General features: G+C 52.2%; 1 protein-coding gene across 1 annotated transcript in view; it reads left to right on the top strand.

The window, feature by feature from the left end:
- The window catches only part of FRYL (FRY like transcription coactivator), a 188,735-nt gene that overhangs the window by 158,349 nt on the left and 7,119 nt on the right, over window positions 1-23,267 (top strand). The window contains exons 53-60 of the mRNA XM_048508727.1: window positions 334-342; window positions 704-907; window positions 3,274-3,444; window positions 7,772-8,025; window positions 9,836-10,040; window positions 10,711-10,860; window positions 12,234-12,332; window positions 15,496-15,564. Of these exons, the coding sequence (XP_048364684.1) occupies window positions 334-342; window positions 704-907; window positions 3,274-3,444; window positions 7,772-8,025; window positions 9,836-10,040; window positions 10,711-10,860; window positions 12,234-12,332; window positions 15,496-15,564 (1,161 nt within the window). The remainder of the gene's footprint in view (window positions 1-333; window positions 343-703; window positions 908-3,273; window positions 3,445-7,771; window positions 8,026-9,835; window positions 10,041-10,710; window positions 10,861-12,233; window positions 12,333-15,495; window positions 15,565-23,267) is intronic.

Here is a 23,267-nt window from a genome sequence, read left to right as displayed (position 1 = left end):
CAAACAAATGTGGATAAAGTCAACTTAAGACTTCATTTGTGGTGTTTTCAAGCAGTTCAGTGAATGGTTTGATTTAATATATGTTGCACTAAAAAAAAATGTGCCATAGCCATTTTGTTTTAAGTGTTTGTCTCATAATGGGTTTTTCAGTTTTGCTAAAACATGGAGAAAACGAAGAGTTAGATCTTTTTTTTTTTGTCAAAAGCTTTTCCAGAGCTTGAATCAGTCTTTTACTGTTGGCAAGCATACGTAATAGAAAATGCTCCCCATTATAAAGTTTCTTTAAGTGTTGTCCTCGTTCTAATTATGTGTGTTTTTCTTTTTGCGAACCAGGAGCTGCAGGTAAGTTGCAGCCTGGTGCAGTGGCTTGTTTCATCTGTCCTCATCTGTGGTATACTTGTCTGTGTGTGCTTAGTAGTCAGAGATCTCATTTTGCTACAGATATATGGTTATAGACAATCATACGTTGAGCTAATTCCAAATGCAAGGTATCTAAATGGGAGAACATCCAGGAAACTGTTCTTGCCATGTACTTTAAACCCTTTGGATACAAGAAATATTAACCGAATTTAAACTTCGCGTTAACTTGGGCTGATTGAAACTCTGCTTTCATGAAATTCATTATTTGTGTGGCTATGTGTTGCTGTGTTCGTGTCAGCGTTGCGTTCTGGGAGCTTTAGAATAAACTTCCTCTTCGTTGCAGGGTGAAAGCATGGACAACTTCAACTGGGGAGTCCGCAGGCGCTCCCTAGACAGTATTGATAAGGGGGACACACCATCCCTGCAGGAATACCATCAGTATTCCGGCAGCACCCCCAGCTTGAACTTAACCAATCAAGAAGATACTGATGAATCCTCTGAGGAAGAAGCCCTGACTGCAAGTCAGATATTATCGCGATCGCAAATGGTAAAACTTTCTTTGCTCTGAGATGATCATAGTAGATGTTTTAAACCAGAGGTGTCAGACCCATTTGTTACAAGGGCAAGATGCGACATCATTGTGACTTGGTCAGGCTGGGCCCTGTGGGGAGGGTAGCTGCCTCGGCTGGCCCCAGAATGACAAGGGGTGGGTGGGCTGACTGGTCAGTTTTTAGGGGGGCAGGGAGGCTGCTTCGAAAGTACTTATCAGCCATCTTGGGTAATACCCCCCCACACACACTCTCTCTCTTGGTAATCTGGAGTGAGGGGGGGGGGTCGCCTCAACTGGCTCCTGGCCCTGATAAGCCCTCTCAAAGGGTGGGATCTGGCTCTAGACTGCATGTTTGACACTCCTGTTTTAAACCTTCATGTAAATAGGGCCATTTGTGCAGGGGTCTCTGAGCCCAGCAGTAGCTGCTTAATGTCCTGCTCTGCTCCTAGTTCTCTGAATTAGGCATGGTCCACGGAGCATTCCAGATGTATAGATGTCAGGGAAGCTTGCACAGAAACATGGATTGCACCCAATGTTAAAATGGCAAAATATGGTCTAGAGTACGTTCATTAAAACCAAGCAAAGATTTCTGCTGGGTTGTGTTTAACGCTGTCAATGAATGGTTCCCATATTAGCTGTACTAGTCATTAATACTTCTGTGTGACTTGTGTCAATTTTATAGTAGGAGAGAGGCGTGTGATCTGGAATAATTACGGAAAGCTAAAAATATACATGGCAAATGAACAATCATGGAAGGTGACAGCATAGTCACCTTAAACTTCATAATTAAATTGCAGAATTTGCAATCACAAACCTTAAAATGTGGAAAACTAATACTCTGTTTTCAGTAGCTAACAAGGATTTTGCAATCTAGAAAATTAACTACCGGTAGATTGCAGTTTTTCTGAATGCTAATGGACAAGTGTTCTTTATAAATAAGGAAGGAAAAATATTGGAGAGAGATCCTACAGACCAAAACCCAAAGTACCAACCCAGAGAACAACAAAAGGAATGTTGCTGTGGACACCATGCTGGCTATGGAAGGGGGAGGGGGTTGAGAGGGCGCCTTTTGTAATGATCATTTGTATCTACTCAATTAGCTTCTTAAGCAGAGCTCTGTTATTTTCATGCACAGCCAGTGACATGAGCAGGGTTCTGGTTGAAAGCAAACCCTTTGTGGTCCACTGATCCACTTTGCTGTGTGGACTGGTGGGAAAGGAACGCAGGTGTCAGCACTCTGGCTATCTGCACTGACTCAAATGGCATTCATTGAAACAGGGCACCTGATCAGGCAATAAAGTTTTTTACCATGTATTGTCGATACAGAGTAAGAAACGACACGGTAAGAAACAAAGTTTCTTACTGTGTAGTTTCTTACCATGTATTTCTTACACGGTAAGCAGCAGTGGCGTAGGAGGTGAAGAGCTCGTGTATCTGATCTGGAGGAACTGGGTTTGATTCCCCGCTCTGCCGCCTGAGCTGTGGAGGCTTATCTGGGGAATTCAGATTAGCCTGTACACTCCCACACATGCCAGCTGGGTGACCTTGGGCTAGTCACAGCTTCTCGGAGCTCTCTCAGCCCCACCCACCTCACAGCGTGTTTGTTGTGAGGGGGGAAGGGCAAGGAGATTGTAAGCCCCTTTGAGTCTCCTACAGGAGAGAAAGGGGGGGATATAAATCCAAACTCCTCCTCCTCCTCCTCCTCCTCTTCTTCTTCTTCTTCTTCTTCTTCTTCTTCCTCCTCCTCCTCCTCCTCCTCCTCCTCCTCCTCCTCCTCCTCCTGCTCCTGCTCCTGCTTCTCCTCTTCTTCTTCTTCTTCTTCTTCTTCTTCTTCTTCTTCTTCTTCTTCTTCTTCTTCTTCTTCTTCTTCTTCTTCTTCTTCTTCTTCTTCTTCTTCTTCTTCTTCTTCCTCCTCCTCCCATATTTCCCATGGAAATGTGCCTTTTTCTTTTTAAAAGTGGGGGGTGTCTCTTGACCCAAAATAAAAGTGGCTGCTATGACGTTTCTATCGTGTTTCCCTGAAAACAAGACATGGTCTTATATTAATTTTTGCTCCAAAAGATGCATTAGGGCTTATTTTTAGGGGATGTCTTATTTTTTTACATGATTTTACACCCCCCACATGACCAGATCAGCTGTGCTGGGGAATCTGTAACTAGCACTTATTTTTGGAGTAGGGCTTACATTTCAAGCATCCTCAAAAATCCCAAAAAATAATGCTAGGACTTGTTTTCGGGGAAACAGGGTAGATAGCTAGTATCAGCTTTTGTTGGTATTTTGCTTTGAAGCGTACATAAATGAATAGCGGTGTTTTCTACTTCTCTGAATCTGTATTTGTTCTGTTTTTTTGTCTGCCTCCTTAGCTAATCAACGACTCAGCTGCTGATGACCCAGCACTAGATCATGGAGGATTGTTACTCCAGTCTCAAGACTCCACTAGCAGCGTGGGAACAGAAGAGGTTCTTCAGCTCAGAGCAGAGAGTCCAAGCTTGGATGTTTCCCCTCTAGATAATGCTAGCAATCAGCTGCCTGAGGTGGGGAGAAATGGGGGCTGGCGCATGACTGATCTGGGTTCTTTCTAGCACTGCGCAATAGCTTTTGGCCTCCTTTCTGAAGGAATTTTCATCTGTCATGTTGATTTTGTAATTTAATTTCAGTATTTCTAACCTGTTGTGATGGCATGGAGGAATGACCACATTTCTAGAAACTAATCATTCCCTTGATTGGCCGACGATGTTCACCACAGGTTAAAAATAAAGCTGAACTGCCAATGGTGCAGAACAATATCAAGCAAGATGGTTTTCTGGGTATGCAATTACTTTCCTGCAATATTTGCTTTCCAATATATCCTCCTCTTCTCTCTTTCACCCTCCCCCACCAAATGTTTGATTTTGCCTTTGCGTTTGTGATTGGTGCTTTAATTGGGACCTCAGGCCAGCAGTGTTAGCAATTGGTTGATTCAGCGAGGCCTTGTGAACAGTGCTTCTACATGCTAGTGGCATTTCCCCCTCGTCCCCATTTGGAAATGCCTCTGTGGAATAAGCCAGATTCCCAGCTAATGGCTAAGAAACTAGTGAGTATTTTAATTGTATCTTTGCTGTTTACAGACAGAAAGGTCTGTGTGATACTTGTTCAGATAAAAGTCGGTTCATCTCTGATTTTTGAAATTTTTGCAGAGAAAATGCCACGTGAAAGAATGGCAGACTTGGTTTTCTTTTTCATCTTAGGGCATTCAGAACCAGCACAGGGCAGGTTTGGACAGACTTTGCTGTTGTAGGCCTTAGGCACCTTCCTCAAGAGGGAAGGTTGTGGCAGCCATTTTAATGGAGTTAGATAAAAGTGCCTTCTCCTTGGCCTCTTCAGGTTGTCCAAAGACCTTTCTTCCTCCTGTTGCCAAACAGCGGCAGTGAACCTATTCCTCAATTCTTTCAGTATTGGGTGTAAGGGTAAGTGATAGCACAGCAGTAGTACAAAATTTGTACAAAAAGAACACAAAGATAAAAATTGGGCACTCTCCAACAGAGCTAACGTCTGGGAGCTTTAGCTTCATTGTGTTGCATTATGAGGAGGACCATCCACTAGACTATATAGAAGGGTATTCTTGAAATGTTTATCTTATTATCTTTCTCTTTGAGCTTGTCTGCTGTCTTAGTATTGTGCAGCAAGGATCAGTTTTAAAACTGCTATTGTTATGAAGAGCTTACTTGAATTCAGGGTGAGCATTATTTGTGTTCAGTATTTGGGGAAATACCTGCCTCTTGAAATGCCGATTGCGTGAAACTGAAAGGCAGTGGAAGTGTTTTTAGTATTTATAGGAGCACAGTCATCTCAGAAGCCCTCAGGATTTCTGTCCTTGGTGAGCTTGGATCTTACTGCCAAGCCCTTCTTAAGGAATGTATTGCATATGTTGAAGAATAGCTTGTATGTACTTGTTGCACTGGCAGACTCACCACCAGATTTTGAGCTTGCCCTAAACAAACAGAAAGGAATTAAGTGGAAACATAGTTTCTGGTGTATCAGCAATTATCCAGGATCTTCACATTTTGATTTTTAGTCTCAGTATTCCTTTATTTTTATGTTCATTAGTATCTTTGATGTAGCTATTCTTGTCTTCAGAGGGCAGGAAACCACTGTGTGGGCATCTACGCCTCTGTTTCCAACAGTCAATATAAGCAACCACAGTTGCTTATATTGACTGTGCCTCTCACATTGTGCCTCTCACATTGCAAAGGTGTGGCACCGTCACCTAGTTTTTCTTAGCTAGCAGGAATAAGGAAATCCTTTGAAGTGGCTCCTCTTGCCTGGAGTTGATTGGGGTAGAAATAGGACAGAGAAAATAAGGAAACAGAGAGTAGCCATGTATTCTCTCCTGAAAGAAATGCTAGTTGGCGCTGTGTGAAGACGTGTCTTCTGCAGCAGGTACTCTCTTTTTTTTTAAAGGGGCTCTTCTGCCTCATGACTTAGCTGATAGAAGTAGAGTCCAGTTCAAAAATAGGTGAGCTTGTTGTATATTGGGTGGGCAAAGTAGGTTTGAATGCGAAAGTAGGAGACAAAGCAAATCAAGAATCGTTGGATGTCTTGGGCTAGAAGCACAAAATAAAACAGAAGAGTGAGAATTCTGTGAAGCCAACCAGGTTTCAGGCAACTAAACAGATGTTCCAGACTCTAGTTTTTGGACACTTACCCAAAGACATCACTTCAGTTTTTTGATAGTTAAGTATTAGATGTTCATTTTCACAAACCTATTCAGGACTCTTCTTAGACCTACTGGGGTTTTGGACAAAATAACTGCATCACTGGCATAAAGCAGTATAGGGATGTGTTGATAGGCAGCTGCAGATAGACGGGAAGCAAAAGTAAAAAGCACAGAAACAGAATCAGAGGTCTAAATGCATTATTCACAACTCACACATACAAAAAGTGTAACCAGTGTAAAGAAATAGAACAACAAGAAAGGAAAAACCAGTGGTCTGTTCACAAGATCCAAGAAATCAAAGGGAAAAAAATAATGCATGATTAGGCATGTGGAAAGATCAACATGGATATACATTAACTGAACAGGAGAAAATAAAGAAAAGATGGGAACAGCACAATGAAGAACTTATACAGAAAACATGACAGGATGATAGATTCCTTCAAAGAAGGAGGAGTACATAAAGGTTTAGAAAGAAAAGTGAAAGCAGCACTGAGAGTAATGGGGAGAAACAAATCACCAGGGATATCAATAGAGCTGTTCCAAGCCACAGGAACAGAGTCCATCAAAATCCTAAGGAGAATATGCCAACAAATATGGAAAACAAAACAATGGTGTACAGACTGCAAACAGTCAATTTATATTCCAGTGCTGAACAAGGGAGATGTCAAAGACTGCAGTGACTATCGGACCATCATATTAATATCTCACATGAGTAAAGTGATGCTCAAAGTCCTACAACAAAGAATGTTACTATGTATGGAATGAGAAATGCCAACTGTTCAAGGTGGATTCAGAAAAGGAAGAGGCACTAGAGATCATATTGCAAACTGGAGCAGAATTGCAGAAGAAAATCAGTTTGTACTTCATATATTACAGCCAAGTTTTTGATTGTGTGATCATGAAAAGCTTTGATTGGTTAAAAAAATGGATGTACCACACCATCTGATTGTTTTGATGCACAATCTGTATTCTGGACACAAGACTGTTGCTAGGACAGAAGATGGAGAAACAGAATAGTTTCCAGTTGGCAAAGATGTCAGACAAGGATGTATTTCATCTCCCTGTCTGTTCAGTCTGTATGCAGAATGTATGATAAGGAGAACAGACTTCGATTTAGATGGAGGTGGAATGAAAGTTGGTGAAATGAACATTAACAAATTGAGATATGCAGATGATGCCACGTTACTGGCCAAAAATAGTAAAGACTTTAAAATGACTCCTTTTTTAAAAAAAAAAGGTTTTTAAAAAGACAACCAAAAAAGACAACCAAAAACACAGGATGACAGTTGCACATCAAGAAGCTAAAAGTAATATCTGTAGGGGAATTAAACGACTTTAAGGTTAACCATGAAGAAATTGAAATTGTTCAAATTTTTCTGTTCTTTGGCGCCATCATCAACCCAAAGGGCAACAGGGAAAAGGCAGCCATGATAAGTGTAATGACGTGTCACCAGTGACCAAGATCAAATTAATTTATTCCCCAGTATTCCCCATAAGTTGAACAGTGAAGGACGCTGACATGAAGGAAGCGGATTGATTTGAAATCTGGTGCTAGAAGAGTTTTATGAATGCTGCGGACTGCCAAAAACACAAATAAATGGGTTCTAGATCAAGCCTGAACTGTCTCTAGAAGCAAAAATGATTCAACTGAGGCTGGCGTACTTTGGATACTTTATGAGAAGACCAGACTCACTGGCAAAGGCAATCATGCTAGGAACAGTTGAAAGGCAGCAGGGAAAGAGGAAGACCTGACATGATTATTTAAGGAAACTGAAAAGAGGAGGACTTCTTTCAGCTGCTGCTGACATAGACCCTTGATTTTGGGGGGAGTCATTTTCTATCTACAGAGCAATGAAGATCTCGATAACGTTTTGTGTAGCTTTTTGATAGTTTTTAATACTTTAATTAGTGTGTTAAGAAGTGAATCGTTTGGGTTTTTTTAATAAAAACAATTTCAAATTTATGTTAAAAAGTTTCAACACTAATGATGAATAGAAAAATATTTTGTTAAAGATACAAAAGTAGTTGATTCAACATGCTAATGTAAATCTAAAACTTTAACAGTTGGATGATGCAAAATACATTTTGGATTTTGTACTACTGTTCTCAGTAAGACAGAGGCCTTCCTCTGTATGCGCTGAAAAAATATGCTGTTTGTTTTCCAGGATGACAGTTCGCCCATGAAGGATGAACAAGTTAGTACTGCAAGTGAAGACGCTGGGTTGTTTGTATTGCAAGAGCAGCAGGAGCCCTTGATTTGCCAAGAACCTCTGGAGTTGGAAGAACCGCCTGAAATTCCAGATCACCCAGCTACTGAGAGCTACTCGGGATCAGTCTGTGAAGATGATGTTACCCTTGCTTTGAAGGAACTAGACGAAAGATGTGAAGAAGAAGAAGCTGACTTTTCTGGTTTGTCTAGGTAAAGCTGTAAAGTTGTCTTTTCTTCTCGCATTAAAAATGTTTGTCTGTTCCCTTGTTGGTCTAGAGAGAGATCTTTGAAATTAGAGGTGGCCTGCATTTGGGGTCATATTAACTTACACAGGAATCACTTTTGTATTAAATTCAGCTTTGAAAATGTGCTTTCCAGAGCCAACTCCAAAATGAGGAAACTTCAAGGATACTACTAGTAGCAACTATATTCAAGTCATAGTTAAAGCCAGGGTTTTAGGGATAATCTACAATGATAGAATTCTTTCCAGGTTAACTGAGAAGTAGTAAATGAAGGGAGTTTCAAGGTGGGCCCCAATCCCGTTTGTAAGATTACGAATGCACCATGTTACTGAGGGCTGCCCACATTAAACAAGAGAGTATTTAAAGCCTTTGATCAAAGCAAATAATACCTAATACAACTGCTTTGAAAATAATTGTAATAGAAGTATTGGACTGTACCCAACCATCCATACAGGGAGGCCTATAGAGTTTTCCCACATTCTTCCCTGCGCCTCCAGTCCCTTCTGAACTCAAGAAAAATGGTTCCTGGGCTTGCAAAGACTGCAAAGGGAACAGCTTGGGTGGGCAGTGGGGTGGAGTGAGTAGGTGTAAATAGGTGGAATTGTCAGTGGAGTGACACTTGGAAAAGAAGGAACAGCAATTTCACTCCTTCATCATTCCTCACTCTCCTCCAACCCTTGTGGCTGTTCCTCCCTGGGTACTGCATCCTTGGAAATGACCTTTCCTAGGGTCAGAAGGCTACAGAGAAACTGCATTTCATGCCCAGATGCAGACCACTGAGGCTGTTTTCAAGTCCATCTACATTGGAAAAGCAGTTTTGCCACAGAAGCTAATGGGTGTCTCTACTAAATGGGTGTCTAATGGGGGTCTCTACTAAAATCTGACACCTGTGCTACACCATTAATGGAGAGTAGGCTCCAACTACTGGGTGTTAGCAGTACTGAGTTAGAAACATTGGGATCAGCAATGTGCTCTGCAGTGAATAAACGTCTGTAGACCTTGGACTTAATCAGCACCACAAAGAATCTGTAGGGTCTGCTCCCCATTGTACGTGGGATTGTTTTGCCCAAAGGTGCCCTTACCATATTAAAATGTTTTTAAACTGTTGCTAGATACGGGAGAGTGATGATACTAGTAAGATTAAACTCCAATTCTGCTCAAATAATGCAACATTGAAACCAGAGGACTCCATACTCCGCCTGACTTTGTAACTGTGCTTCTGGGCAGATAGAAATGTTAGAACATTGCTTATTGGAATTATGGATTATCTGTAATAATTAAGGGCTGTAATATCAGGTAAGAATTTGGGGACAATATGTTTGTAAAAGAGCTAAAAACTTGCCTGTTAAGCAACTAAGACTTTGGAAAAGAATAGTACGTTCTAAAACGGATTTACTCCAGCAAGTGTACTTTAACTTTTTTGCTATCCATATATAATGGAAAAGAAAGGCATTGTCTGTTTTTATTGAGACAGAATTTGCGGGGGGTGGGGGGGCATTTAAAATGTTTTTAAGCGATTTGTATTCTGCTTGTTCTTTAAAACTCATTGGATGTTTGAAAATATAGATATTGGTCAGCAAAGCTTTAACTTTCTTCTTCCTCCTGTGATTGTTTACAATGCATCAAGCAGGCCGTAATTCAAATCAAACTGCATACTAGTTTTAAAGGGTAATCTTTATGCATGTATCCTAAATTGCATGGTTAGGATGATTGTAATGCTCTGACATAGCAGTTGCTTAACTCACTTGCGTTAAGTTTTGTATGTGCTTTCTTTATAGTCAAGATGAAGAGCAAGATGGCTTTCAGGAAGCACAGGCATCCCCTCCGCCTTCGCCTTTTCTTTCTGCCATACTGGCAGCGTTCCAGCCAGCATCATATGATGATGAAGAGGAAGCTTGGCGTTGCCATGTTAATCAGATGCTGTCAGACACAGATGGATCCTGTGCTGTTTATACCTTTCACGTGTTCTCTCGGTTGTTTCAGGTAGCTATCGAACATTCCCTCATTCACGTTCACAAAATAAATAGTATTTCTTCCCATTTCAGAAGAAATGTTTCATTGATACTGTTTGGGATTCCTTTGTAACAAAGCTATTAGGATTCCACAGCCCCCAACTGGGTGGTCCATTGGTCACAGCAGGATTTCAAGGCAAAAATGTATTGTTCTAGAAAAAAGAATGATAGTGGGTTCTTACAACAAGTACTAACTGCCCTTTCCAACCTGTTTCGGAAGAAACATAACTGTTAGATATACAGTGTTCATTACTGTATAGTTTGCTATAAGCAAAGGAGAATCTTGTTGCACTCTATAAAATAAGTCTCATAGCTCATTCTTCCATGCTGGTGCACTGCTTTTATTGTTCAATTGACTCAGAAGCTTTGCAGGTAGTTAGAGGAAGCCCTTCTCCTTGGTGTAATTTGCATCATAGCCTCAGCTGCTGCCAAGAAAAAATGTTATCTCACCTGTTAACCACTAGGTTTGAGTCCAAGTATCACCTTGAGAGACCAATAGGGATGTTTGGGGTTTAAGCTTTTGAAAGATCTCACGACTGCTTTACAAAATTCTAACTCAGTTTCATATTTTGCCAAAATTAATCTACAAAAAAACCCCACACTGTTTTTAAGTAATTTTTTTCTTTTACTTTGTTTTACAGACCATTCAAAGGAAATTTGGTGCTATTACACACGAATCTGTCAGTTTTCTTGGTGAGAATCTACAGCGAATTGGAAAAAAATTTAAAAGTTCACTTGAAGTGATGATGATGTGTTCAGAATGCCCAACAGTCTTCGTAGATGCTGAAACGGTAACGCCTCCTTTATTTATATATGCAGAGTCCTTCTCTGATGAACAAGATATGTATTAAGGACTTATCCAGTTCCAGATATGTTTAGAAAATAAATTGTGTTGTGTCAATTAGGACTTACTCAGGTCTTTATTGTTTTTAAGAACTGAAAGGTAAAAGTTAATTCAATAACTTCATGAAACTAACATGTATGTTTCAAAAATAGGCAACCGTAGTGAATACCTGATACCTTTTGGAACAGTATCAAATTGTATTCACTTCCTATATGCTTCCCATATCGTTACATTGTCTTCTTTATCAGTGTTGGTTGCCCAGTATAGGTACATTTATGAATGCTAAAAAAATAGTTCTTAAAGAAGGAAACCTGTATGACATATTTAACACTTACTTCAAATAATATTGTTGTTTGTTCTTTAGTAATTTATTTTTTGACTTGTCTAATAAAGATAATTCCATGTTCCTTATATTTAACATACTCTGATAAGGTTTTTCATCCTCCCTTGACTTGAATAGTACTTTATTCTAGTCAGGATATCAAAATTAGCACCACTCCATGAAACAAGCACCTAGATTGAATGAAACAAACACCTGGGACACTTCACTCAGGCATATGCTAGCAATTGTTTCACCTCTGCAGATGTTTAGATCTTATCTTGATAAAGATAACATGGGAGAATTCTGTTGTCTTGCTCTATAATCTTATATAGTGGCAGGTTTGGCATCTATCATGGTTGTAAAATTATTTCCAAACTATTCTACAAGTAAATAATTTCCAGCACATGATTATTTTACAAGACCATCACAGCTCGACTGCACTCCTTCTAATGATCTGAATTATACAATTGTCATGTTTTTCATGTGTTCCATCCTTTATATGTATAACGGGTGGCATTTGATAACACAGGACTTTCCTAGGCAAGTCCTGTTTATGTTAGTAACTTTGGTTCAATTTGGCTCCACTGTATCACAGAAAATTCTTTATCAGGGATGATTAAGCCACTGATGGAGGAATATGTCTCAGCAGAGCATTTTGAACAGTGCTTAAGTATCTCATGCAAGAATATGCAGCTGCTGTGATGACAGTGTTCATTCAGTCTTGCCATACACCAGAAATCCTTATAGCACTGTTGTGGGCATGGATTTTATCTGAAGTTACTGCAAAGAACTTACACGGGATGAACAGTCTTTGCAACTCCCCCTTTCCCTTGGAGTTTTTAGTGTACAAGTCCTAGCAGGCCATTAATGTAATGCACGAGTTAAGTTTTAGATGATAAAGGTTTTAGAGACAAAATTATGAGTTTGTACCTGCTATGTGAATGCAGCTAGTATGTTATAACCAGTCTTCTAAACCATCTTACTTTTTAATATTGCAGTTGATGTCTTATGGATTACTGGAAACACTGAAGTTCAGTGTTCTTGAGCTCCAAGAACATCTGGATACTTACAATGCTAAAAGAGAAGCCGCAGAGCAGGCAAGTGTACAGTGATGTATGAATACTGAATTATACCCTGTGGTGGAAGAAGGAGGTAGTTGGGGAGGTCTTATTCCGTCCTTTTGTGGAAGTTGAAATGGGATGCAAGAGTTCATGTGACTAACAGATGGGGACCTCAAGACAAAGAGTAATGCCATTCTTGGGTGGCCAAATATTATTACTTGTCAGGGAAAACATGCATTTAATGTGGCTTCTAATACCTGTCATCCCCACATTGTTTGAGAGAGGGATAAGTCACACACAAATATGCAAAACAGTTTAGAGATAAAGCATAGAAAATCTCCTGTTGATGTTTTAGCTCTAATACTATTCAGTCTGTTCATCATATCAGATAAAGATTTTTTTTTAATTGGCAGTGCCAAAAAACAAACACACAGCTTTGTTGCAAGAAATTATGATAATTTTAGGCAATTCTATCTCAGTGGAGAGTTTTTGTCAATAATGAGCAAAATCTGTATTCACGATGGTTGATTTTTTGGAGCCAAGCCGTGAAATTAATTCAGACCAGCTGAAGACTTTCACTTGCTTCAAAAATAAACCTATAACCAACTTAAACCTTTGCCCTGCCCTCATGACACACAAAGACTGTTGTGAAAGACAGGCAGGGTGCAGGTATGCATCCCAAGGCAGTCTTTGACAGCATCCGTCCCGACAGCTCATGCTGTGAGTGGCCTGTTGCAACACAAGGGCAAAGGTCATGCTCAAGCTACTAACTTCCAAGTTCTTTTGTATATAAACAACATGCAGGTATTTTTGAGAGTTTGCATGCGTGGCTGTGCACTGAGTAAGTGGGAGATAAGGGTTCCATATTCTAATTCTAATTGACTGCAGCTACAGCAAGGAAAGCAAATAGACATGTTAGTTACAGTATACCTTTTTGCTTGAGGTGAATGCATTTTCCTTAGTTTTGTACAATGCATACTCATTCCCAGCACTGTCTATGACAGGGGTCCTCAACCTTTTTGAGCCTGTGGGCATCTTCTGAATTCTGACCTATCACAGTGGGTGCAGCCACAAAATGGCTGCAGCAGGAGGTGAAGCCAGTCATAAAATAGCTGCTGCAGCTCACCTTCAATCACACAGTGACCATCTTTTGTGCTGTGGGGCAGCTGCCTCCAAAGCAATGTTTTCAAACATCTCCAATGGCCAACTAGAACCCTTGTTGGACAAAAGGCTTACCTAGCCCCACCCACTTTCTAGAAACATGTGGTGGACACCAGGAAGGGTGCTGGTAGATTCCATGGCGCCCATGGGCACCACATTGGGATCCCCTGGATTACAACCCACTCCCTGAAAATCTGTGTAAGTACATGAGAGTGGGCAAACACAGAGCACTGGATTGGAGGCAGTAAACAAAGGTGACACGTCACACATGCATGGCCCACGCGTGCTGGAAGCTGTTGATAAATATGTAATATCATTTAAGTAAGATTCAGTATATGTACTTTATTGGAAAATCACACAGTCAACACTGTGTTAAGTTTATAGTGGCACAAGACCACCTCAAGTTCCATTACCTAGAGATTTCTGAGCTTGGGGATGCTACTATGTATTTGGCAGAAGAAATGCCAGTGTCGTTTGGAGCGATCCAAGTACTGCTTTGATGCAGCATCTCAGAGAGAATCCCAACTGGTGCTGATGCTCATCTCCCTAATAATTCCATCTCTTGTAGGCAGGCTGGGATTGAGGCAAGAGCCCCTGGCTCCCTATTGTGCAACCTCTGCAGCTCAACCTAATATGCAGAAGGGGAACAGATGACACAAAATAGCATGTGTCTGTAGGCGTCTTGCTGTGACAGGAATCCTGCTTCTGACTGTTTAGGTCAATGTCTAGTTGTCTTACCATTACTGGCCCCATTTTGTGTGTGCGTGCGTGTGTGCGCGCGCACGCGCTTGCCCCTTGGGCTCTTCCAGACTACTTTCCTTTACAATATAGTTTTGATTTTGCATATGTCTGCAATGGGGAACAATAAACCAGCATGGAAGAATAATAAAATAAAATACTGTTTATGTAAATGGAAAAAAAATTGTACATCATTTTGTACATCATTTTGCAGACATATAAAGGGAAATATGTTACTATTAAATATAAATGAGTTTTAGCTTGTATTAGATGGCAGCAACACAAATTGATTTGCACCAGAGGTACTGTGGCCCAGGCAAATAGAGGGCTGAAGAATTAACTCCCCAGCATCATGCCAGCACTCACACTCCCATACAGACGGCACAAAGGAGCAGTAGTGGGAAAGTCTTGGACCTCCTAATCCCAGATTACCTGTATGCCCAAACAGAGAGGAAGAAAATATGACTCTCCTGAGCCCTGTTGCGGTCCTCCATTCATGGGCTGTCATGTTCTCTGTTTCTGTTAATATCCTTTACTTTGCTTCAGCCTGTTATGTTATTGAGGGATGCTATCAGATCAGCGACTCTGAAAACGCACCCTGGCATATACGCCGCTAATTGAAACTGACACCACAACATTTAGACGATTCCAGTTGCAGTCCACATAAGCAAATAGTCCTAGTTAACTAAGTATTTCTTTAATAGATTAATCTGACGGGAAATCTCAATTTTATTTTCTCTCGTACAAACGTAATGGAAAGATCATTATAACATCCAATGAGATAAAGCACGCATTCTTCTCGTTTTACTGCCTCGGCCAATCAAAGTTTAGCACAATAATCAGTTAAACTTGTTCTTCGCTTTTCCCTAGTGAAGCCAATGGATGTTTACATGCTTAATTTTGATTGTTTAAACATGTACCATTATTTTTAAAATATGTATAACCTAAATGCTATAGTGGAAAGAATGGCTATAATAGTTTTATCTTTTTACAGATTTTGTGCTGGTTACCTTTTTCTTTGTTATCGTTTCAAATTATACAGCAACATTTATTTAAAACTAACGAGGAAAATAATAATTTATGTCACATATCTTTCTCTCCTATGAATTAGAACGTCAAATCCAATAGAGCAAGTATATTTTCAGATAGTTGCAAAACATATATTGAATCAACAGTCTAGGTTTGTTGAAAGCTTAAGAGGACTGGGTATGTTTCCTTTGCTCTTCAGGTCCTTGCTCATATTCCAAATAGTTTTGTTTTGCAGAATAACTTTAAGCTTGTTCCTGCTTTTGTTTTGTAGTGGTTAAAAGACTGCAAAAGGACGTTTGGTACAGACGATGGCATTCATGGAGCCGCCACAGATGCACAGGTAGTTAGTTATCTGCTTGGGCTAAAGGATCCATTTTATGTCCTATATTAAATATAAAAGCAACACTGCATGGCACAGAAGTAGTACTGAGATTCACAGACAGATTAGAGATTGCTTGTCAAGTTTTTCATTTCCGTTATTGCAGTCCTCTGTGGGGGTTATGAAGCATTGGCCTCAGAAATAATAGATTCCCTTTTTTTATTAGAGTGAGGAGCTAGGCTCTAGGTCTAGGCTTAATAACACTGAGCAGATAAGCAGAACAGATAGCATCTGCGTACCAATACACGCTTGCCCGTTATGCAGCTGCACTTGCAAGCAAGAGAATTAGTATTCTGAAGCTCTGCTCATCAGATAAATTACTGTCTGGCCCAGAAGCTGTACTGGGTCTAATCTAATTAGTCCTGGGTACAAATCTATGACCCATTCAGGAGGGTACATTTAAGACAATTACTCGAGTGATGAAAATCTTGCCTGTTTCATTTGCAAAGAGCTATCTAGTACAAAGCAGATGCCGTAATTGAAATTGACAGTCTTGCGAGACTTTCCGTACTACTAAACAACATATAGCATGATATTGTATAAATATAAAACGTGGAAATAATCTGTTAATTCTTGCTGCTGTTTATGGTATTAATGCTTTGATTCTGTCCCTTACATGTTAATAAAAAATGGATAGGTACAACTATAGCACAGTCACCAGAGTTGTTTTAAATCCTATTTTCATAACTAAACTTGATAGAAAACAGGAGTTCTCTCCCATGTGGCCAGAGGGCAGTCTTCCTTCTGGGATAGCAACGCCTCCTGAATTACCCAGTCTTTTATCAGGGAAAACGCTCCACGTCCTTCCAGACCAGATTTGTTTCTCAAACAAGGAGCAGAGATTTTAGCAGAACAGACTTTGCTATTTTTTGTTTTAATGCAGTTTTCTGTTAATATGTATTTTTAAAGAACTGTGGGTGCATAGAAAAGGAAGGAAGTCTTGAAGACTCCCTTCTATAAGGACTTCTGTCTCCCTTTCCTTTCTGCCTTCAGCTATGAAACCAATGACTGCTGCATTCATTCCCCAGGCAAGAACAGGGGACCATGGAAAAGGCAGATCCACAACTAAAGAGAATTCTGCCCACTTACAGTAAAAATCTCAGCACTCCCTCAAAAGCCAAGCAAATAAAACAAAAAAGAACACCCAAATCAGGAGCAAACAACCCCAGTATCTCCCCACCTTCCCTTAAGAGAGCCAGTGCAGTGTAGTGGTTAAGAGCAGGTGCATTCTAATCTGGATAACCGGGTTTGATTCCCCACTCCTCCACCTGAGTGGCAGAGGCTTATCTGGTGAACCAGATGTGTTTCCACACTCCTGCATTTCTGCTGGGTGACCTTGGGCTAGTCACAGTTCTTTGGAACTCTCTCAGCCCCACCTACCTCACAAGGTGTCTTTTGAGGGGAGAGGAAGGGAAAGGAGCTTGTAAACCACTTTGAGTCTCCTTGCAGGAGAGAAAGGTGGGGTATAAATCCAAACTCTTCTTCTTCTTAAGGTGACGATCCGTACAGCTAATGGCTACAGAAATTATAGTGCACCTAGCTGACCAGGGAGTCACCTGGGGAGAATATCCATAAAAGATAATAAGTAGTGCTGTAAATCCAGCTCAGGGCACTCTAGCTCAGGGGTCTGCAACCTGTGGCTCTCCAGATGTTCATGGACTACAAATCCCATCAGCCCCTCCCAGCATGGAGAATTGTAGTCCATGAGCATCTGGAGATCCACAGGTTGCAGACCCCTGCTCTAGCTGCTTTTGTGACCGTTCCAAATGCAGGCATCTGTCTCTCTTAGTGACAAGTCCAGTTCCAAGTCTTATGCTAGGCCCAGAGGTTGGGAGTACAGCGCTCATCAACATCCAGATAATCTAGCTCAGTTTTACTTGCTGAGAGTCTGATATGACAGCTGCTTGAGAAGCACGAAGTAAGTGGGTGAGGGTTTTTTGAAGCAGTGGTGCCCAATAAACTGCTTCCAGAGCTCTCTCTCTCTCTCTGCCACTGAAAGATACTTCCCCCAGTGTTTGACTACCACACCTTAGTTGCTGCTGCTGCACCATAAACCTCTAATCTAATCTACACACGTTTTGGGTAGATTTAGTCTGCTCAAGAAGTAATATTTTGTTGTTTCATGTAATAATGGGAACCTTTAGCTCTACCTATTTGCTTCCAAAGTAGCAGACAAGGTCTTGTGTGATTTCACATGTAGCAAATGTCTCTCGAGCAGGAACAGTATTAGCATTTTCAGCCAGTCAAGAGTTAAAAAGTCATACCTATGTATGTGATCAGCCTTAATAGAAGAATGGAGGAAGGAAACGAACATCTGTAACCTTCTCACTTGTTGATGGGATCTCGCTGTTCAGTAAATCACAGTTGGGCATTTAACGGGATTAAGAGAACAGTGTTAAAGGCCACAAAATTTCCCAATTGCAGTAGCATTACCAGTTCCTAGATGAAAAGATAACAGCATATTAAAACTTTACCTCAAGCTTTTCCAATAGGTTTACTGGGCAGTGGGCATAGGCCAGTGGTGGTGAACCTTTGGCACTCCAGATGTTATGGACTACAATTCCCATCAGCCCCTGCCAGCATGGCCAATTGGTCATGCTGGCAGGGGGTGGGGGGGGGGGGGGGTGGGGGGGGGTGGGGGGTGGGTTGGGTGGGTGGGTTGGGGGGGGGGGGGGTGGTGGGTTGGGGGGTTGGTGGGGGGGGGGGGGTGGGGGTGGGGGGGGGGGGTGGGGGGGGGGGGGGTCGGGGGGGGGGGGGGGTGGGGGGGGGGGGGGGTGGGGGGGGGGGTGGGGGGGGGGGGGGGGGGGTGGGGGGGGGGGGGGGTGGGGGGGGGGGGGGGTGGGGGGGGGGGGGGGTGGGGGGGGGGGGGGGTGGGGGGGGGGGGGGGTGGGGGGGGGGGGGGGTGGGGGGGGGGGGGGGTGGGGGGGGGGGGGGGTGGGGGGGGGGGGGGGTGGGGGGGGGGGGGGGTGGGGGGGGGGGGGGGTGGGGGGGGGGGGGGGTGGGGGGGGGGGGGGGTGGGGGGGGGGGGGGGTGGGGGGGGGGGGGGGTGGGGGGGGGGGGGGGTGGGGGGGGGGGGGGGTGGGGGGGGGGGGGGGTGGGGGGGGGGGGGGGTGGGGGGGGGGGGGGGTGGGGGGGGGGGGGGGTGGGGGGGGGGGGGGGTGGGGGGGGGGGGGGGTGGGGGGGGGGGGGGGTGGGGGGGGGGGGGGGTGGGGGGGGGGGGGGGTGGGGGGGGGGGGGGGTGGGGGGGGGGGGGGGTGGGGGGGGGGGGGGGTGGGGGGGGGGGGGGGTGGGGGGGGGGGGGGGTGGGGGGGGGGGGGGGTGGGGGGGGGGGGGGGTGGGGGGGGGGGGGGGTGGGGGGGGGGGGGGGTGGGGGGGGGGGGGGGTGGGGGGGGGGGGGGGTGGGGGGGGGGGGGGGTGGGGGGGGGGGGGGGTGGGGGGGGGGGGGGGTGGGGGGGGGGGGGGGTGGGGGGGGGGGGGGGTGGGGGGGGGGGGGGGTGGGGGGGGGGGGGGGTGGGGGGGGGGGGGGGTGGGGGGGGGGGGGGGTGGGGGGGGGGGGGGGTGGGGGGGGGGGGGGGTGGGGGGGGGGGGGGGTGGGGGGGGGGGGGGGTGGGGGGGGGGGGGGGTGGGGGGGGGGGGGGGTGGGGGGGGGGGGGGGTGGGGGGGGGGGGGGGTGGGGGGGGGGGGGGGTGGGGGGGGGGGGGGGTGGGGGGGGGGGGGGGTGGGGGGGGGGGGGGGTGGGGGGGGGGGGGGGTGGGGGGGGGGGGGGGTGGGGGGGGGGGGGGGTGGGGGGGGGGGGGGGTGGGGGGGGGGGGGGGTGGGGGGGGGGGGGGGTGGGGGGGGGGGGGGGTGGGGGGGGGGGGGGGTGGGGGGGGGGGGGGGTGGGGGGGGGGGGGGGTGGGGGGGGGGGGGGGTGGGGGGGGGGGGGGGTGGGGGGGGGGGGGGGTGGGGGGGGGGGGGGGTGGGGGGGGGGGGGGGTGGGGGGGGGGGGGGGTGGGGGGGGGGGGGGGTGGGGGGGGGGGGGGGTGGGGGGGGGGGGGGGTGGGGGGGGGGGGGGGTGGGGGGGGGGGGGGGTGGGGGGGGGGGGGGGTGGGGGGGGGGGGGGGTGGGGGGGGGGGGGGGTGGGGGGGGGGGGGGGTGGGGGGGGGGGGGGGTGGGGGGGGGGGGGGGTGGGGGGGGGGGGGGGTGGGGGGGGGGGGGGGTGGGGGGGGGGGGGGGTGGGGGGGGGGGGGGGTGGGGGGGGGGGGGGGTGGGGGGGGGGGGGGGTGGGGGGGGGGGGGGGTGGGGGGGGGGGGGGGTGGGGGGGGGGGGGGGTGGGGGGGGGGGGGGGTGGGGGGGGGGGGGGGTGGGGGGGGGGGGGGGTGGGGGGGGGGGGGGGTGGGGGGGGGGGGGGGTGGGGGGGGGGGGGGGTGGGGGGGGGGGGGGGTGGGGGGGGGGGGGGGTGGGGGGGGGGGGGGGTGGGGGGGGGGGGGGGTGGGGGGGGGGGGGGGTGGGGGGGGGGGGGGGTGGGGGGGGGGGGGGGTGGGGGGGGGGGGGGGTGGGGGGGGGGGGGGGTGGGGGGGGGGGGGGGTGGGGGGGGGGGGGGGTGGGGGGGGGGGGGGGTGGGGGGGGGGGGGGGTGGGGGGGGGGGGGGGTGGGGGGGGGGGGGGGTGGGGGGGGGGGGGGGTGGGGGGGGGGGGGGGTGGGGGGGGGGGGGGGTGGGGGGGGGGGGGGGTGGGGGGGGGGGGGGGTGGGGGGGGGGGGGGGTGGGGGGGGGGGGGGGTGGGGGGGGGGGGGGGTGGGGGGGGGGGGGGGTGGGGGGGGGGGGGGGTGGGGGGGGGGGGGGGTGGGGGGGGGGGGGGGTGGGGGGGGGGGGGGGTGGGGGGGGGGGGGGGTGGGGGGGGGGGGGGGTGGGGGGGGGGGGGGGTGGGGGGGGGGGGGGGTGGGGGGGGGGGGGGGTGGGGGGGGGGGGGGGTGGGGGGGGGGGGGGGTGGGGGGGGGGGGGGGTGGGGGGGGGGGGGGGTGGGGGGGGGGGGGGGTGGGGGGGGGGGGGGGTGGGGGGGGGGGGGGGTGGGGGGGGGGGGGGGTGGGGGGGGGGGGGGGTGGGGGGGGGGGGGGGTGGGGGGGGGGGGGGGTGGGGGGGGGGGGGGGTGGGGGGGGGGGGGGGTGGGGGGGGGGGGGGGTGGGGGGGGGGGGGGGTGGGGGGGGGGGGGGGTGGGGGGGGGGGGGGGTGGGGGGGGGGGGGGGTGGGGGGGGGGGGGGGTGGGGGGGGGGGGGGGTGGGGGGGGGGGGGGGTGGGGGGGGGGGGGGGTGGGGGGGGGGGGGGGTGGGGGGGGGGGGGGGTGGGGGGGGGGGGGGGTGGGGGGGGGGGGGGGTGGGGGGGGGGGGGGGTGGGGGGGGGGGGGGGTGGGGGGGGGGGGGGGTGGGGGGGGGGGGGGGTGGGGGGGGGGGGGGGTGGGGGGGGGGGGGGGTGGGGGGGGGGGGGGGTGGGGGGGGGGGGGGGTGGGGGGGGGGGGGGGTGGGGGGGGGGGGGGGTGGGGGGGGGGGGGGGTGGGGGGGGGGGGGGGTGGGGGGGGGGGGGGGTGGGGGGGGGGGGGGGTGGGGGGGGGGGGGGGTGGGGGGGGGGGGGGGTGGGGGGGGGGGGGGGTGGGGGGGGGGGGGGGTGGGGGGGGGGGGGGGTGGGGGGGGGGGGGGGTGGGGGGGGGGGGGGGTGGGGGGGGGGGGGGGTGGGGGGGGGGGGGGGTGGGGGGGGGGGGGGGTGGGGGGGGGGGGGGGTGGGGGGGGGGGGGGGTGGGGGGGGGGGGGGGTGGGGGGGGGGGGGGGTGGGGGGGGGGGGGGGTGGGGGGGGGGGGGGGTGGGGGGGGGGGGGGGTGGGGGGGGGGGGGGGTGGGGGGGGGGGGGGGTGGGGGGGGGGGGGGGTGGGGGGGGGGGGGGGTGGGGGGGGGGGGGGGTGGGGGGGGGGGGGGGTGGGGGGGGGGGGGGGTGGGGGGGGGGGGGGGTGGGGGGGGGGGGGGGTGGGGGGGGGGGGGGGTGGGGGGGGGGGGGGGTGGGGGGGGGGGGGGGTGGGGGGGGGGGGGGGTGGGGGGGGGGGGGGGTGGGGGGGGGGGGGGGTGGGGGGGGGGGGGGGTGGGGGGGGGGGGGGGTGGGGGGGGGGGGGGGTGGGGGGGGGGGGGGGTGGGGGGGGGGGGGGGTGGGGGGGGGGGGGGGTGGGGGGGGGGGGGGGTGGGGGGGGGGGGGGGTGGGGGGGGGGGGGGGTGGGGGGGGGGGGGGGTGGGGGGGGGGGGGGGTGGGGGGGGGGGGGGGTGGGGGGGGGGGGGGGTGGGGGGGGGGGGGGGTGGGGGGGGGGGGGGGTGGGGGGGGGGGGGGGTGGGGGGGGGGGGGGGTGGGGGGGGGGGGGGGTGGGGGGGGGGGGGGGTGGGGGGGGGGGGGGGTGGGGGGGGGGGGGGGTGGGGGGGGGGGGGGGTGGGGGGGGGGGGGGGTGGGGGGGGGGGGGGGTGGGGGGGGGGGGGGGTGGGGGGGGGGGGGGGTGGGGGGGGGGGGGGGTGGGGGGGGGGGGGGGTGGGGGGGGGGGGGGGTGGGGGGGGGGGGGGGTGGGGGGGGGGGGGGGTGGGGGGGGGGGGGGGTGGGGGGGGGGGGGGGTGGGGGGGGGGGGGGGTGGGGGGGGGGGGGGGTGGGGGGGGGGGGGGGTGGGGGGGGGGGGGGGTGGGGGGGGGGGGGGGTGGGGGGGGGGGGGGGTGGGGGGGGGGGGGGGTGGGGGGGGGGGGGGGTGGGGGGGGGGGGGGGTGGGGGGGGGGGGGGGTGGGGGGGGGGGGGGGTGGGGGGGGGGGGGGGTGGGGGGGGGGGGGGGTGGGGGGGGGGGGGGGTGGGGGGGGGGGGGGGTGGGGGGGGGGGGGGGTGGGGGGGGGGGGGGGTGGGGGGGGGGGGGGGTGGGGGGGGGGGGGGGTGGGGGGGGGGGGGGGTGGGGGGGGGGGGGGGTGGGGGGGGGGGGGGGTGGGGGGGGGGGGGGGTGGGGGGGGGGGGGGGTGGGGGGGGGGGGGGGTGGGGGGGGGGGGGGGTGGGGGGGGGGGGGGGTGGGGGGGGGGGGGGGTGGGGGGGGGGGGGGGTGGGGGGGGGGGGGGGTGGGGGGGGGGGGGGGTGGGGGGGGGGGGGGGTGGGGGGGGGGGGGGGTGGGGGGGGGGGGGGGTGGGGGGGGGGGGGGGTGGGGGGGGGGGGGGGTGGGGGGGGGGGGGGGTGGGGGGGGGGGGGGGTGGGGGGGGGGGGGGGTGGGGGGGGGGGGGGGTGGGGGGGGGGGGGGGTGGGGGGGGGGGGGGGTGGGGGGGGGGGGGGGTGGGGGGGGGGGGGGGTGGGGGGGGGGGGGGGTGGGGGGGGGGGGGGGTGGGGGGGGGGGGGGGTGGGGGGGGGGGGGGGTGGGGGGGGGGGGGGGTGGGGGGGGGGGGGGGTGGGGGGGGGGGGGGGTGGGGGGGGGGGGGGGTGGGGGGGGGGGGGGGTGGGGGGGGGGGGGGGTGGGGGGGGGGGGGGGTGGGGGGGGGGGGGGGTGGGGGGGGGGGGGGGTGGGGGGGGGGGGGGGTGGGGGGGGGGGGGGGTGGGGGGGGGGGGGGGTGGGGGGGGGGGGGGGTGGGGGGGGGGGGGGGTGGGGGGGGGGGGGGGTGGGGGGGGGGGGGGGTGGGGGGGGGGGGGGGTGGGGGGGG

This window comes from Sphaerodactylus townsendi, linkage group LG10 (assembly GCF_021028975.2).
Source record: "Sphaerodactylus townsendi isolate TG3544 linkage group LG10, MPM_Stown_v2.3, whole genome shotgun sequence".
NCBI classification, from domain to species: domain Eukaryota; kingdom Metazoa; phylum Chordata; class Lepidosauria; order Squamata; family Sphaerodactylidae; genus Sphaerodactylus; species Sphaerodactylus townsendi.
The sequence above is the reverse complement of the archived record's forward strand: the minus strand, read 5'-3'. Positions and strand labels throughout refer to the sequence as shown.